We start from the raw sequence: 16951 nt of genomic DNA, 5'->3' as shown, positions 1-16951 counted from the left end.
GCTGTTTGGTTCCTGGATTTTATTTCCATGTTTTGCAAGTTCCACGTTTTGGCCTCTAGCAACAATGAAAAGAAAATAGGACATTTATTATTCTGCTTTCTCTTTTCACTGCGGAGTCATTACACATTTTTGTAATATTCATTTTTCTCCACAGTTCCTTCCTAAATCAGCTGTCTTCAAGGCTAACCTCTGTTTAATTCAAACCAGCGGGATGCAAATATATTATGGTTATTATAGTGCTTTCAGGGGTTTAATAATAATAATAATAGAACAAAAAAAAAGATGAGCAAATGTTTAATTTATTTTCTAAGTCCCAGAGGCAGACAGTGTTGGTGGTGAACAGAAAACAGCAATTTCAAGAATCCGATTACCTCGATCAGGTTGTTTTTTTTTTTAATAAAAATCATTCTTATGGGTGAAAGACTTCTGGTCTGCAGTAAATAAGTAATGTTTTAGGATCTGACTTGGCAAAAAACTTTTAGTTTTGTATAACTGCACTATTACACACCTGCTGTTCCTTGTTGAGGTGTCTCTGCCCTTTAATTTGATCGACAGACAGACTTAAGTACCATATGATTGTGGATTGGAGAGAAAAGAATTAGTGTTTAAGTAAAAACTGAAAAAAAAAACAGATGTGTCCACTTGAATACCTTGGAATTAAATCTCATCCATAAGGTTGTTTTCAAAGGTCAGCCAATGTGTAAACAGCTGAATGGTAGTATAAATGCAGCAGTTCTGGGAAGGTCTCAAAAAACAAACGGCATCACGCAGACTAGGTGAGGCATCTGTGAAGGATTTTTTTTTTTTTTAACAATATCCCCATCTTTGATCATCTCTCAGAACAGCTAAGAGGAGAATGACCTTCTGAATCCTGAAAAAGTCCACAGGAGCCCACAAAAGTCTGTTCGACCAGACTAACAATCACAAAAGTCGTAGTAACTGCAGGAGGAGGAGTCTCAGCATCTAAGAATCTGACATTCTAATTATTCCTACAATTTACAAAGCAAGAAGAAAGAAAAGTATCTCCTTTTTAAAGTCTGTCACAAGCCATTAAAACAGCACAGCAAACATGAAAGACGGTGTGTTTGGACCTGAACTGACCCTGCAGATCGCTCTACACAACCACGCCTTAAACGGCGGGAGCCACATGTAGCTGTAGAATTAATGTTCGTCAGCAGAGACAGGGAAGATGGACAAATGGAAAACCACCTGGAAGATAAACCATCTAGATGCTAAAAAAGACGAGTGCCTCCTTACAGAAGGACAATCATGATAAACATGCATCAAAAGCTCCGGTGGACCTCCTGTCTCACCTATTGATTCATTTTTTACAGCTGCTTAATAATAGTAAACTATGAGATCAAGATATTGTTAAATACTTTAATGAATCCATTTTTTCTTTCTTCTCAATCATTTTATGCCTCCAGCTCTCCTTTAGTATCATAACACCATCCATCAGGTGGTGTTCTCGCTGCAGGGAGACGTGGCCAACAAATTCAATACCTTATTAGCAAATCAATTACAACTCAGCTCCTAACCATCCTTTAAATCCACCATGGTAATGGCGCACACTGACTCAAAATTTAGTATTATTAACATTATTAGGTAGCGTGAAGGGAAGAGATGTGTTCATTTTGGAGAAACTAATGTCAAAAGACTTAAAGATGTAGTTCTAAGAATTGAAGAGAGAGGCTAAATAAAAAATGCAAAACACAATTTTTATGTTTTAGGAAAAAAAATTCCCTTTATAGTCATTTAAACAGTTATAGAATATTTGTGTTGGAATGTCATCAATGCCCAATCAAATTCTTTGAGGTGTGCAGCTCTGTGGTGAAAATGCTCCTGCAGTTTTCCTGTGGTAACAGACTTTGTTTGGACTCGATGCGTCCAGCAGATGTTGAGTCGGACAGCTTGGATTTTATCCCTGCCGTCACCTGCTGTGTGAATTCTGATGTCATCTTTAACTCCCGTCATCTCGTCCTCCAGTGTTCCAGCTCACAGTCTGAGGAAGAGGAGTTCAGCGGCCGTGCCTGGGCAGCGATGAAGGCTGAGATGGGTTTGGATGAGAGAAATCCTTCATGCTTCCTGCACACCTACAGCGTCGTCATGGTGCTAAGAAAGGTAACCCTGCAATAATCGAAGGCCGCCCATGCGTTCAGGTACAAACTAGCTCCTGTGTTTCCTGTCAGAGCTGCTGGATCTCAGCTCGTATTTGGGTGTGATGATTCATGGTCCATGATTGTCGTCCTCTACGAGAGCTGGAGGACTGCCTGGATAATTGAGATAAACGGCAGCATGGCTCTGGATGTATTCTGTGATTATAAAATATGATCAATAATCAGTCTAACTAATGACGTTGCTGTTGCTTTGTTCTCTCTGTGGGTTAAACCACTTGGGGCAGCTCGAGTGAATCTGAGCGCATGCTGTTGGCCTCTCTACTGACCCCCCCTGAGCTTGACGAGGTTAAGCTCTTCGCAATAATATCATCTTCCCAAAATCTGGGTTTGCATCACTGAACAAATTAGCACGCAGCTTGAGCTTGTTCCCTTTAATGAAGTGGAAAGGCAGGATCATCCCAGCGGTAAATCCGACTCAGATCAGTGTATTTATACATCGAAGCATCCTTATAGCTGCTGCTTGTGTTAATAAATCAACAATGAAAGCGGTGATATTTAAGGCTGAGGTGATTAAGACGCTCAGTTGTAGATTTATTAGAGATGAAAGCTGAATGAATTAAGGGCTGAGTTTCCTTTCAGCCAATCTGCCTCATAGTAAGAGCTGCAGCAGCACCGGCAAACTCTACTGTAGATGGAGGAATCAAACAACAAGTGAGATCTGATACATTTGAATTCAATGTGTCTTTGCTCAGTTCAATTAAAATAAATATGATGTACAATAATATGATGTACTTCAGATTATTAGAGACGGTTAATGAATGGGACAGTGGTTGTTACCTAGATGGACTGATTGGTGATCAGCAGGATCAAATACCCGCAGATCTGCTGCCACTTTTTATACACGTCAACAAATGATGGGAGATTTATTTAATTTGATTATTTAAAGGAACCTTTTGGTCATTTTTTTATTCTTAGATGCTACAATCTTTACACTTTTCAGTCTAAAAACTTACTAAAAATCAGAACACTGCAAAAAAATTTAATCTTAAGTCAGTCTCTTAAGATTAATGCAAGTTTTCTTGAGTTAAGCAGTTAAAGGACAATTTGCAAATGGTATAAATCAATTTCCTTATAAAATAAGATAAAGCAATTGCATTATTTCAAGTGTAATAATAATAATATCTAATTATCTTATTGGAAGAGCAAAAATATTCATCCTGTTGACAGATCATCTTATTTATCTACTCAAATTGCTGGTAAATACACTTACCGGTAAATAAGAAATGCTAACTTACTTTGAAATAGTTTTTGCAGTGAATGAACCAGAAACGCTTTTATAAACCAAGATGCTTTCTTTACCATCTACTCATCTATTTGATCAAACTCGCACAGTCAAGAGCTCTGTAGGGTTTTGTAAAGGAAACCCACAGACTGGCAGAAACAGATGATCCCTGATTTCCAGGTCTGTTCCTGATCTTCCAGGGAGGCAGCTCTCCTATTAGATGCCCACATTCCTCCAATCTCCTCACCTCCTTTCTATGGCTGATGTTGAATACACAGTAGCTTGCATCTGGTGGGGTTTTTACAATATTAAATCTTTAAACAAGATACCCAGGAAAATATTTGATACTTGATACCATTTTCACTCCCATGGGAATTAAAAACAATGAAAAAAGGGCAGGAAAAAATATTTGTAATGATATGAAAACTAACTTTTTTTCCAACCTCAACTGCAGTACATGTCCAAAGTGCTGAACAAAAGGATCGAATGTTAAGTGTGCAAAGAAAAGAGAAGGATGGATGGATAGATGGATATGCTATAGATACAATGAACTAATATCTTTGACAAAGGACAGCCCTTGTATCTGGAATATTTTCCCTTGGTCTCTATTAAAGTCTTACAGCCAGAGAGGAGGATTATGATATAAAGAAGCTAACTAAGCATCTGTTTTTATTACCATGGACCTAGGGCTGCAACTAACGATTATTTTGCAAATCAATTAACCTGTCAATTATTTTTTTGATTAATTGATTTATAATTGGATATCCAAAGATTCCTTACAGAAGATTTTTTTTTTTACAGAATATAACCAGGTCAAATAAAAACTTTCCACTTGTGGAGTTAAGGATAGAGCATGTTGACAGATGAAAAAGTTTTTTTCAGAAATGTAAAATATATATGCAGTGTTTTCTTATAATTACGGCTCAAAGTGTGTCACTTTGTCGGCTAAAGGTCTCTATGCTCCAGTTAATGATTATTAAATTACTACTTCATTACTAAATTAGTTGACAATTATTTCAATAATCGATTAATCCGATTGTCTCAGCCCTTCATGGACCGGTTCCTGAACGAATCTGTTGGCAGCAGAGTTTGAATCCATCCTGCTGTCGCTACATTATCATGTTTAAGCTGTATAAACCTGACTGAAATCTGTCCAGAATGTTGTTTTACTTCTGTTTTTCATTGTCCTGTTTTTTATTGTTCATTATTCAATGTAAAATATAAGTTGCAACCCGTGTTGTTAGACATGGTGCATAAAAACAAAGCTTATAAGAGATGTAAAAATGTATTTCTTTGTATCTTTTAACTGTGGAAAAAAAACAAAACATCGAAAGATATGTTTAAGTGGCTCACAGTGACTTTGATGTTGAAACACGAAACCTTTCCCTGAACAAAAATAAAGAAAGATGTTTGTTTTTATGTTTTTTTTCCTCCTTGCTCCAGGCTGCTCTCAAACAGCTACCAAGAAACAAAGTGCCCAACATGGCCGTGCTGCTGAAGAGCATCATCCACACCAACGCCGACGCTAAGGCTGTGTTTAAAGACCCTACAGGTAAATCACACAAGTAGTCCCCCAAGTGGGGCTTTTCCAGCTGAAATGTAAAACGTCTTCTGTTGGGATTTGTTGAATCTGGTGAAACGCTGCAAACTTGCATCACATGCTGGTGGAAAACAAGCTTTCTGATTTTTAAGAGGGAGATATTCCAACCCACAGGGAAAGCAGTGAGCTGTTCTCTTCGCTTTGACATTTGCTCTTGCAGCATTGGCCTCGCTCCACGTGGCATCGACAGCAAAGTTCAGCCACTGTAACGAGCTCGGCTGAACACACACACACACACACACAAATTAGTGCATGCAGTCCAGTCCAGATGTGTCCCCCATCTGCACCAAGCTTCTTAATTTTCCGAACTCATCTCCTCTGCGGCGCCACCCTAAGCCTTCACGCCATTCTCTGATCCACCTCCAGCGTCCGTTCTGTTGCCATGGCCTCCTGAGCGCCGCTGCATCTGCTGAGCTGATTATCAGCAGAAGTGGATGTTTTTCAGCTCTGGACTTAAGTGCCTATTAGTGATTCAGTTGTAGCGGACTGACTCCTGTGGTGGGCGGGTATTAGGTGCTTCTGACACCAAGAGTGACTGTTCTCTTCGTAATGAGCCTGCCGCCCACTGGAAGCTCCACAGCTTGTTTCCAAAAGACCCGCAACATTTTCTCACCCTTCAATCAGATTCCAGTAGGAGGAGTTTATTTCAGCTTAATAACATTTCAAAGCCTTCTGTTACAAAACATATTATTTCTGTAACTTGAGAACATTTAAAAAACTCATATTTCTTGTCATAACATATTTGAGCATATATTGAGCATATTTATCTTGTGACAAATATGCTCTGCTGTCATTTTCTACATCCTGTGGTCACTGTTGGTGGAAGTGGTTGAAGAGCAGACGTTTAGAGGCGCAGCAGGTTTGCTGGTTCAAATCTGAGGCTGACTGTGGTGTCAACTCACTGCCTCCTGGGAGATCGGTTAAACACTGAGGGATCATAAGCCTCTTTCTCGCTGAAATAAGCGGGTTTACCCGGGTTTTTCAGACATGGGTCGACCTGCTAACAATCAGCATTTGGTTTCCTTTTCGCTGTAAAAAAAAAAGCTGGGTCTAACCCCTCGCTGGCAAGGCCTCTGTCCCCTTGTGGCTGCGTATCTGGTGACACTAGCACACTAGGTTAGCACTGATGTTATCAGTGCAACAGAAATCACTAAAGAAAATAATGGAGAGCAACATGTCAGGAAGCCAGGTCTTAATAAGTATGCTGTACTGTTTTGCTCTTTTGTCCCTGTGAATCCCTCCCACCAGCACAGCGCTGTTTATCGAATGTAAACGGGGCCGTTTTGGCTTGTCAGATCAGAAGCTTCTGGCGGTGTTTTGAAATTTCGTTCAATTGTATTGCGTATTTTAGCTGATCAACCCAGGTCTGGGGTTCCCACTGCTTGCCAATCAGAGCTGAGGCGATTTTAACGCGGGCTGCTTGCTGAGTCATTGACCTGGTTAGACACCAGTGTCAGTGAGATGTGCCACTAAAAGCCGATTGTTCCCGGTCTAAGACGACCTTTTGGGCCAGAGGGAAACGGGTAATAAAGGGATCTTTCCTTTCTGTGGTTGACAGCAGAGGGATCATGTTTGCTTTAAAGTCTGTAACTGTTGTAGAAACAGGCAAGTTAGACTCTGCATACATTGCTGTGAAAAAATATTTCCTACAAAGCAGAATTCTGTTTTTTTGCAATTTTGTTTGACTGTACAGCCCCAAAATCAGTTCGAAAAACCACAACCAAGTCTGCTCACTATCAGATCTGTGCTATCCAGAAATGTATTCAGTGGTACCTGTGTGTCAACATGAAGTAGGCTGAAAAAAACTCAAAATGAATCCTGCTCATACATAAATAAGTAAATTACAAATGAGAACGGAAAAAAAAATAGCAAACAAAAAACACAACATCTTCCAGTCTGGGAAGAGTGAAGAAGGCTTGGAGCTCATGGACAGCTCATCCAGGAGGTCAGAAAAAGAAGAACATCTAAACCAGGGAAGATGTTGTTCTGTTTAACTTAATCCAGTTTTGATTTGCGTCCTGTTGCAGTAACCAGGATATAGATCTACATTTTTATCAGAATTCTTGGTTTTTATCTCAGTCCTATAATACTGCAAAAATGTTCCCTTAGTTTCATTGGAGAAAACCCAAACAACTATTGCTTCCTTAGCCAATTTTTTTTATTTTCATCCAGCGGCTGTGAAAGCGTTCCAGAGCTTTTACTGCAGGAGACGACACTCCCTGATATTTCTTTTCTGCAGACGACATCTTGTCTCTAACCTCAGTCTTGTGGATTGTTGTGTGGTTTCAAGTCATCAAGGAGCTTCCTAAAGTGCTGGAAAGTGTTTTTTTTTTCACACCCTTTCTAAGAGAATCCACATTTTAGAGCAAATGTCCTGCTGTGAAAAAGCTGTCTGCTGCACTTAATGTAAACGCTAGAAGCAATTTGCCAGATTGGTTTTCTGAACTTGCCTGGCATTAAGGCATTAAAGTCACTCTTTTCTCAAATTCATCCCTTTTTATAAAGTTTATTGATCCTGCAGACCTTAACGAGGATTCAGAGCACTAGAAAGAATCTTCTTTTGGGTCTCTATTGTCCCTGTTGACCTGGGTTTAGGTTTTGTTATAATATTTACTCCCTGAATAAAGTACAAACCTTAACCAAGAAGTCTGACTGAACAGTAAATATTTCTAGATTTTCAGTGCATTATTAGTATGTTGATCTAGAGAGACACTAATCATAGCGCCAGTGATCAGAGTCGGACCATTTTCTCTGTTCTGAACTTTGATCACACGGTTAAAGCCGATTTAAATAAATCAAAGCAAAACTCCCACTAGTTTTGGAACATGAAAACCTCAACCAAGAGCATTTTCTTTGAACTTCAAGTTGAACAAAAAACCCAAAACAGATAAAGATTAAAAATAAATGCTTTGATGCATAAATGGAGGAGATTGTATTTGAAATGCTGCCTTCTTTTTTTTTTCTTTATTAATATCTTTGTTTGATTTACAGCTCTGCTTCTCTCAGAATCTGCAGCACACTTCTTCATTTTTTTTTTTTATCTTAAACTGCTTTTTTTTATCTTTCATGCTTTGGTGCTGAAGGGGAGATTCAGGGAACTGTGCATCGGCGTCTTTTAGAAGAAAGATCTGAGGATTTAAAAGCTGGAGTTGTGCTGCTCCTAAAACAGGTGAGACTAACTAGAAAGTGCTTCATGTGCTCCACCTAAAATTAGCCGTCGGTATAAATCTGCTTTCTTTCCTTTTGGGATTAGGTGGGTGTTTTCTCTCCATCCCACCGTAACCACTACCTGAACGTGACGGCCAACAACCTGCTGAGGATCTACTCCCCCGACGGAGTCAGTCTGTCCACTCAGCTCCCCCCGTTAGTCTTGGTGAGGACCAGCTGGAATCAGTAATCACAGTTAATGCATAAAATGTTCTTTTAAAACCCGCTTAATGGGCTTTTAAATCCCTTTTGTCCCACTCAAGGAGCCAGCCACGTCGCCACCTGCCGGGGCTCCAGGCATCCCCCGGGGGCCCGTGTCTCGGATGCAGCTGGAGTTCGACGAAGAGGAGGACGAGGGAAAAAAGGCTGAGGAAGGCAGAGCCAATCAGGGGCAGGAGGACAAATCGGTCAGCCCCAGCACAGATCTCCATCGGAGTTTTGGGAATCCAGCTCAGCAGGACGCAGACTGGGATGCAGGTCAGACTAAACTGATACTGAGGGAGCAGCACCTGTAGATGTTTATTTGGGAAGTGATTACTTGCTTTTGAACAACTTAAGACAACAAGCCTAAATATTTCTTGGATTTTTATCTTTAAGATAAAATGTAGATTCAGGTTTTAATGTTTTGGACTTGATTAGATAGAAATACTTTTAACTCATGCATAGTAGGAAAGCCATCCACTACAGCGGCACCATGTTAGAAGTTATTTATATGCAAAGTGGAAATTTACAACACTTGGTTAATAATAAAGAACGGGCATTGCATTTCAAACAGTCCTTTGCAATATTTATAGTGCAGAGACTCCAATATTCAGATAATGACGCTTTATTAACAATCTGCTCTGTAGCTCCTATATGTATGCATAGTTAACTCGCTTGATTTATAGGTTTATAATGATTAATTTAACTGCATCGCTGCAATAAATAAACTAGACCTAAATGTTCCTTTTGCATGATTGCGTCTCTACATTTCTACATTAAAAAGCTAAAGGTTTTATCAATGCCTCAGTGGGATTTTGGTGTATAAATGAGTCCTTCCTGTGTCAGCTATGTTTTGCCCTGCAGCATTTACCTGCAGGCTAACACATTTGGCTGCATTTCATCAGGTGTTGCGTATCTTACCGCCTATAAAACCATATTTTTGTAAGGTACATTTGCCAGTAATGCAGACCGAGATGGCATCTTTTACCTGCAATAAAAGGTTTTCTCACTTACTGCAGAAAGCAGAATATCTAAACTGACAACTTTCAAGCCAAGATTTGTATTTTAGCTGGATAATATTTGACAGCCATCAATTAATTTTATCAGCTGACACTTCAAAACTTTATTCTGTTTGTTCTCCAATCATTCCTCTGTCTTGTCTTTGTGCAGATGATGACCTGGATGAACTGCTGGGAGAGATACAGGAAGACACGTTCAGCTTTTGACATCGACTTTACATCAAACCATCACCGTTCACATCTTTAGCTGGCTCGATCTGCTAACATTAAAGTCACCTTCAAAAGTATCTGTAAAAATATGTATATTTTATGTTCCTTTTTGATAAACCAACTGTATTTAAGTTCTGGAATGACTCTCATGTATCACTGAATACTGATGTCACCTTAACGAAGCAAATGCTCTTTAGTTCCACCACTTCAGACCACTGACTGACAGCAGTTTGTTTTTGTAATTATGCTGCATTAAAGGGGAGCCTTTGTTACCTGCTGGACCTTCTTGTTGGTTTGTCCTTCACCTACATACTTCTCACTGTCCCTTGATGGAAGGACAGTTACTCAGTGGAGTCCCAGTGTCTCTAACGGGCTCTTATGGAGGGATTTCCTTCTCACATCCAGACTCCTCCACTACGACTGCCTCACTGTAGCAGATTCAGGTTAATCCTCAGCCTCTTTGTCATTCTGAGGAAGGAGCAGCAGCTTTAGTGTCCCATTTTATGCTTAAGAGGGAGAGGGAATTAGAAGATAAAATGTGTCTTGTTTGCAGAACATCCTCTTTGTTAGAAGGCGTTCACACATTTAAACAGCTTCTGTTTGAGCTCCATCATCTCTCATATAGGGACTGAATAGAGCCATTATTTTATGGGAAAAACCAAGGGTTGATTTTAAATGTTGGTGTCAGGCAGAGTACAGATAAGCTCTTATCATCTATATGTTTCAAACGCCTCTTAAAGGAAACAGGGTTTTTCATTTTACTGATAAGTGAGCATATCAAGGCAGCTAAAATATGTTTTGGTTAATGATGCTACAAATCACAATTCTGTTTGCCAACAAAAACAATATAGATATCAAATCCAGATTTTTCCCAGAAAAAAAAAAAAAAGTTTTTTTTTTTTTTTTCACAGCTATGGGTTGCCCCTACATTGATTAAAAAACCTTAAAATAAAAAAATCCAACATTTAATGGGACAGTAAGAAATGGCTTCATAATAAATGCACTTCATAAAAGACAGATCTTTAGAGCAATCATAGGCAATTCAATTCTGATTACACACAGTGACTAACTGAATTTAATTACATTTAGCTAAAATTAGGGGTGAACCAGTTGCAGGTTTCTGGCCGATAAATGATTCCTGGTCTTTAAAAAGCCTGAAATGCCTTGAAACAGATTGTTTTTAATAACATTGTTGTTATAAGATCACAAAACTCCTTAAATATGTCACTCTTATCTTATTAAAAGGCATCAGTTACTTAGAAACTGTAAAAACTTCTGAAAGTACTGCTCTCAAATGTAGATCAATGTTTAGAACATTGATTTTCAGACCTTTGCAGTGATGTAAAAGATGTTTCACACCCAAGCATTGGCAGATCACCCATCTCCCAAAATTTAGGAAATCTGTGCTGATCAATCATTTCACCCCTACCTAGAATGATTTGCCAATCTGGTAAAAATGTGATCTTGTTTGAATATATAGCCTGCAAGGGCTTCTTATCCTAAACTTGCCTCTTATTCCATGACAAAGTTTACTTAAAATCATACATGGAGGATAATGAGACCAAAATACTGGATTGTGTTTACTATAGATAAGTTTGGGTTAAAACAGGATGCACATGTGTATTCATACACTAATGCTATTATGGTCAAGGATCTCTCATGTTGTGGGCCAGTTTTTCTTCCAAAGGTCCTGGGAACTTTGGCCGTCAGCATGGCATTGTGAGCTCTGATAAGAACTAACCTCGTGGTCTCTTTATATACTGGGTCATTATGTGATCTTTGGCCAGATCTAGCACAGATTTGTCCTTTTTAAATAACCACCATTTCAAATTTTAGGTTTTAAAAATGAAGGGAAAAACTTGAATGGGTTGAAGAAATTTGAGGAAAAATTCTGTTAAAAAAAAAAGTTCACTTATTAAAGATCAGAAAATATATTTATGTTATAGTTAGAGTGAAATCCTTTTGGATGTGTAATACAATTACATTTAATTATTAAAAAGAATTAGCTGGCTCTTTATCATTTTTTACCAAAAGTTGCAGACCTCTGCTCTAAGTTTTAATGTTGAGTCATTTTTTCTAATTAAAGGCTCATAACTTTGGGGGAAAAAATATTTTGCAAGAAGATGTAACCTCAAAACTACGAAGATGTCCGATAGCTTTTGGGTTCTGATAATTTTTTTTATATAAGGATTGTTTCTGTTTTCTAGGAAGCTTTAACTCCTGAAGACTAGATTCTTTTTTAATGTTAGGTCTGTTAAAGAAAATGTCTTAATGAGTTCTGTAAATATCAACAAGCTAATTTGAGGACTTTAGTTTCCAACAAAGGAAATTAACTTTGACAGAAGAAAAACAAGCGTGAGTACTATGGATAATAAGACCAAACCTGATATCATTCTTGCATCATAACCAGCAGATGGTAGCATTTTCTACCCTCCTTTAAAGTTCGGGTCCCGGCAGACCTTGTTAGCTCTGCTCAGATAAGGCAGATAAGATCTTGTTTATAAAACTCTGAATGACAATGGATAGTAATTGACCAGAGTGTCTCTGATGGCTTTGTGAGCATGGAGGTGTTTGCTCCTCATTCTTTTTTGAATCAATTCAGGAACGTCTCAATTTCCCGCAAGTCTAGAGATTTTGTCTCAGGCAATAGAATCATTTGCTCTGAATAAATGAGCTAAACACAATTTGGTCAGAATATACATCCTAATGTTAAACTCATAGGACCATCTTCTGTCTCTGTCTGAGCAGTCAAATACCATCGCATGGAAGCAAAAAAATATATTTTTTACAGATGTATTGCAATTTGGAATGAGAAGAAAGTCTCTTATTTCTGTTGTAAAGTGCTGTGAACTCTCTGAACTGGCAACAAACAAATCCCACTGACACCAATTACTTTTTAACAAGCCTTGGCTTACCTGTTTGCTTCAAACCAGGGTCTATAAAAATGGAAAGTTCAACTTAAAGTTCAACAAGCTGTACTGCTATGATATAATGCTGGAAATGAAGACAACCATTATCTGTAAGAGCAGCCAGATAAATACATTTAAAAGAAAAATATATAAATAGACCCAGCTAACCCTTCATTAATATGTGAAGCTTTGAAATGTGGATTACATCATAAAATAAATTAGGCTGGTTTCCTATAATAGGATTTAAAATTAATAAATAAACCCTAAAGGCAGTTGGTGTTTATTTTCTCTAAATGTCAAAGCACCAAGAATATTTATGCTTCTATATTTCAACGTTGCATTAAAGTGTTATCACCTTTCAAATTAAAAAGAGAACCATAAATAAATGCTGAAAATCTGGATTAATTAATCATATAAATAGCAAGTTCTTTGGATGCAGGAGGATAAGATTGCTGGAGTATTAGGCTTAATTTTAAACCCAGGAGATTGTTTAATCTCTGTAAAACTACGCTCATTACCTCAGTGGTTAAAAAAAAAACAAGATTTGCTTAATTAAGTTGTTAAGAAACCAGAAAGCCCTGCAGCTGTCTGGGACCATGGAAAATTTGATTTGGGAAAAAAGGCCACGTGATCGACAGTCATTGTGTGAAAGGCTGTGTGTTGGGAGCAGAAACATAGATTATCTTTTAACTTTCTTCACTTTTAATGAGGGCTTTGGTGCAATGGGGTAAACTCAGACGAAGAGTTCAAAGGGATGGAAAAAAAATCTCTAATATGGCTTTCAAAATGATGATGCTACAAGCAGCATTTAAAACTCCTTCTATAAAATAAAGTTAGTTTTAGAAAATTATTTTGATTTTCTGAATTGATTTTGGTTGGAGCTTATTACTAATTCCACATTTCAAAAAAAGGACCTTTACAAAACAAAACAACTTGTCCACTTAAATTAACCGAACTTTATTTAAATGTCAACGCAATTTATTAGCATACATATGGTAATAAGGTCAATTTGTAATCCGATTACTCACACAGCTTAAATAAAATTGATTTTGCATATTGCATATGGATTAAGAGCATATGTCATGAAGTATAATAGTTTCTACTGAAGAAAAACTGGGAGCTGAACGTGCGAGAAAAGAGCCTTTTAAGAGAGAAAGCTTCCTGCTTTTTGTCTGATTTCACATCAAGCCTGCTTTCTGTGAGCCAAGTGCTCTGTAGGGAAAGAATGGATCTGATGGTTCTTTCATACAGAACTTGACTGGGCAATTCAGTTTTTCTTCCTAAGAAAATTTTCAATTTCTATTATGGATTTGCCAGCAAGCTGGGGGAAAACTGAAGAAACAGGATCTCCTTATGACAAACGTTTAAATAAATTTGACAAAGTGTCTAACAAATTCATTAATAACCTTTAATTTTTGACTTGCAAAGATTTAAATCCATGTTTCAATTTGCATTTATACCTCACAGTTCTTTCCTCTTTTTAAAATTGATTAATTTATTTGTCCCAACAATTATGTTGGTTCTACAGTAATTTCCACAGTTTGATTTGTGTGTTGGTTTTAATGTAAAATTTGTATTCCAGATGGGAAAGAGAATCACTCACTTTTGCTGGTTTTCTGATCATTACCTAAAATTCTATATGGCTCCTTTGCATATAAAAGTAAATCATAGCCACAGGAATGTGTTTTTTTTTTCTATCTATTTTAATCTTTTAAACATATTAAGACAGTTTTTGAAAGTTTGAAACACAGATACATTTATTGCTATTAGCTGGAATTCTTAATGCCATTACATAGTCACAGAGGTTATCAATAACATTACTGGTTTTTAAACTCTGAGGTTTAGATGAGTTTGACATGATTCCATTATGCAGAGTAGACATTTGTAAGCTTTTGTGAAGGAGTGTTGGCTTAGTGGTTAGAGCGGTGCGCTTGTGCTCTGAGAAGGTTGCTAGAACCCCACACTGCTCCCTAAGCGCTGCACAATGGAAGCCCACTGCTCCCAAACAGGATGGGTTAAATGTAGAGAGCAAATATCCGTCCAAAAAATTTACATTACATTACATTTATGTCACCATCATAGATTTTAGTTTGAATGTTTTGGGGGTTTTGCACTCAGTTGGCTACTCTACTGATCCCTTGCAGGGTTATTAAAGGAAACAAAAAATATTACCCTTAGCAGGACCCAATTCAGTTTTCCTGTAAAAGCTTCAAACTGCAGAAATGGAGAAACTGCTTTGGAATTGCTTTACGATATCCATTTCTTAAAAGAATATCAAAATATATGCTGACATTCATCTTATTGTTCAGCTTACATTTAGTCACTATTGTTCCCTTGGTATGTATTAATGTTACCACAATATTACCCCATACACTTACCATCAATAGTTATCATTATTTGATGTTTGATGATTCCAACAGCCTCTAACCTTTTTATTTCTTTATACATACAAAACTTTCATATTGCTGCACACTGCTCCTTCTGTTCCTATTTTTATTTCCGCTGTTGTCTGTGCTCAGAGCTCTTGTAACCAAAGTCAAATTCCTTAATTCATGGCCAATAATGCAGAAGTGGATTAGGGCCACTGAAAAAATAAAAAAAGTTAACTGATTTTTAAATATTATTTCAGTTTAATACGGGAAAAAAGTCAGAATTCTGAGAAAAAAGTCAGAATTCCTAGAGTAAAGGCAGAATTCTGAGATTAAAGTCAGAAGTCTGAGAACTCTGACTTTTTTCTCATATTATACTGAAATAAAAAGAAAAAATAAACTTTTTTTAAAATAACTTTTTTTGTTTTTTTCAGTGGCTCTAATCTTCTTCCGTACAATAAAGCTGATACTAATTAATATATTTCTGCAACTTCTCGCCCCGCGCATGCGCAATAGCCTAATCCCCTCGCCAGTAGGACACACCGGTGGAGAGTTTACTGTATCCCAGTTTCTTAAAGTTTCTGCATAACGCAAGTTTTTCGGAAGTCAATTTGTTTAATTTTAGTCTGAATATGTCTGGAAAAAGATGAGATTAAAGTTTCGAAAAGAAAAGGTTTGGATTAAGGAGTTCATCACAACAGAAAGGGGTAAGTTAATTAACCCAACAGGTGCGTAACTTTCACAATTAGACAAACTTCGGTTAAAAAAACAAACAAACAAAGTCCAGTACTGTTTGTTATCTTGAAAAAAATTAAACTTGTTGCAAAGAAAGCTATTATTCCTTCAATATGATTAGTTTGGAGTGATTATTTACGCTCAGCCATAATTTTCTCTCAGCCTTTTTGAATGTGTTTGACTTCATTAAACTTAACGCTTTAATTAAACTGCTTAAACTTCAGAGAAACTCCTAAAGGTATTAAGATATAATTTCCTAACGAGCTGTTTCATTTTTGACTCCCCATTATGTTTTAATCACCTAATTATGGATATACAGTAATTGCTCAGTCAGTAATTGAAGAAAATGAGCTAAAAGTATTCTGGGATTTGGCAGGGATTTTATTTAATTTCAGACCGCAACTGAAAAGTAAAAACATATTTCCCTACCCAGTGAGTAAAGCTAAACCTTTAATTATGAGATTTTGTTTAAATATCTGTTCTTGTCTTGATTTTTGAGACTAAGAATCTTAAAATCGCGTCTATTTAAAATATTGGTATTAATGTAAGTTGAAAGTCAACTGGCAGGAGTAAAGTGCAACGTCCTTAGTGTCTATTAGAAGAGTTATGCAGAGTTCTGCTGTGCAACCATTTTATTATTTACACATGATTGCCTGTGGGTGATTTCCGTTTCCGTAATAAAACATAATCTACGAGTTAAAAAATATACCTTATACTGCAACTTTTGCCTCCCTTATAATTTAAACCCAGGTTATAACATTGAGGTTTTTTAAAATACATTTTATCCAAAACTCAAATTACTTAATGCATCATAGTTGAAAGATTTGAAAGTAAAACTTACTCAGATCCATAATCAATATAGTAAAAAATGAATCGATACAAAGACAAAAAAGAGGGCTACAGTGAATCCTGTATCTTACATAGTAAAGTATGCTGATACGATTGATAAATGGGGATTGCTTATTTTACATGGAAGTGGGCTTCTTTGTGTCAGACACATTAGGTGTCTTGGCTTGTCTTTTTGACGAAGATCCAAATCGATGTAGGAGTAGCATTCATTTGCAGAGAATAAAATTTTCATCAGGAGAGGGTTTTCAGACCAGGCATAGATGTCTTTTCATATTCAAAGTTATCTTACTGAGTGCATTAAGCGCATTGCACATTACACAAACTTCTTAAACAGTTAGTTGGGGGATACAGAAGGAGGATGTTAAAGTGTACAGTTGCATATCCATCCATCTTCTCCTGCTCATTCCATCACGGTTGAGCTGGTGCCCATGTTAAGGAGTCAGGTTGCCAGTG

The 16951-nt window shown here is 37.3% G+C and overlaps 1 protein-coding gene across 1 annotated transcript in view; it reads left to right on the top strand.

The window, feature by feature from the left end:
- The window catches only part of LOC107083044 (chromosome unknown open reading frame, human C17orf53), a 14359-nt gene extending 4450 nt beyond the window's left edge, over nt 1–9909 (top strand). Inside the window, exons 5-10 of the mRNA XM_015371985.1 lie at nt 1987–2121; nt 4843–4951; nt 8083–8168; nt 8253–8372; nt 8470–8683; nt 9578–9909. Of these exons, the coding sequence (XP_015227471.1) occupies nt 1987–2121; nt 4843–4951; nt 8083–8168; nt 8253–8372; nt 8470–8683; nt 9578–9633 (720 nt within the window). The 3' untranslated portion in view covers nt 9634–9909. The remainder of the gene's footprint in view (nt 1–1986; nt 2122–4842; nt 4952–8082; nt 8169–8252; nt 8373–8469; nt 8684–9577) is intronic.
- Nucleotides 9910–16951: the final 7042 nt, after the last annotated feature.

The sequence above is a fragment of the Cyprinodon variegatus genome, unplaced genomic scaffold (assembly GCF_000732505.1).
Source record: "Cyprinodon variegatus isolate N-32 unplaced genomic scaffold, C_variegatus-1.0 Scaffold68, whole genome shotgun sequence".
In the NCBI taxonomy this organism is placed as follows: domain Eukaryota; kingdom Metazoa; phylum Chordata; class Actinopteri; order Cyprinodontiformes; family Cyprinodontidae; genus Cyprinodon; species Cyprinodon variegatus.
This window is presented reverse-complemented; position numbering and strand designations above follow the sequence as displayed.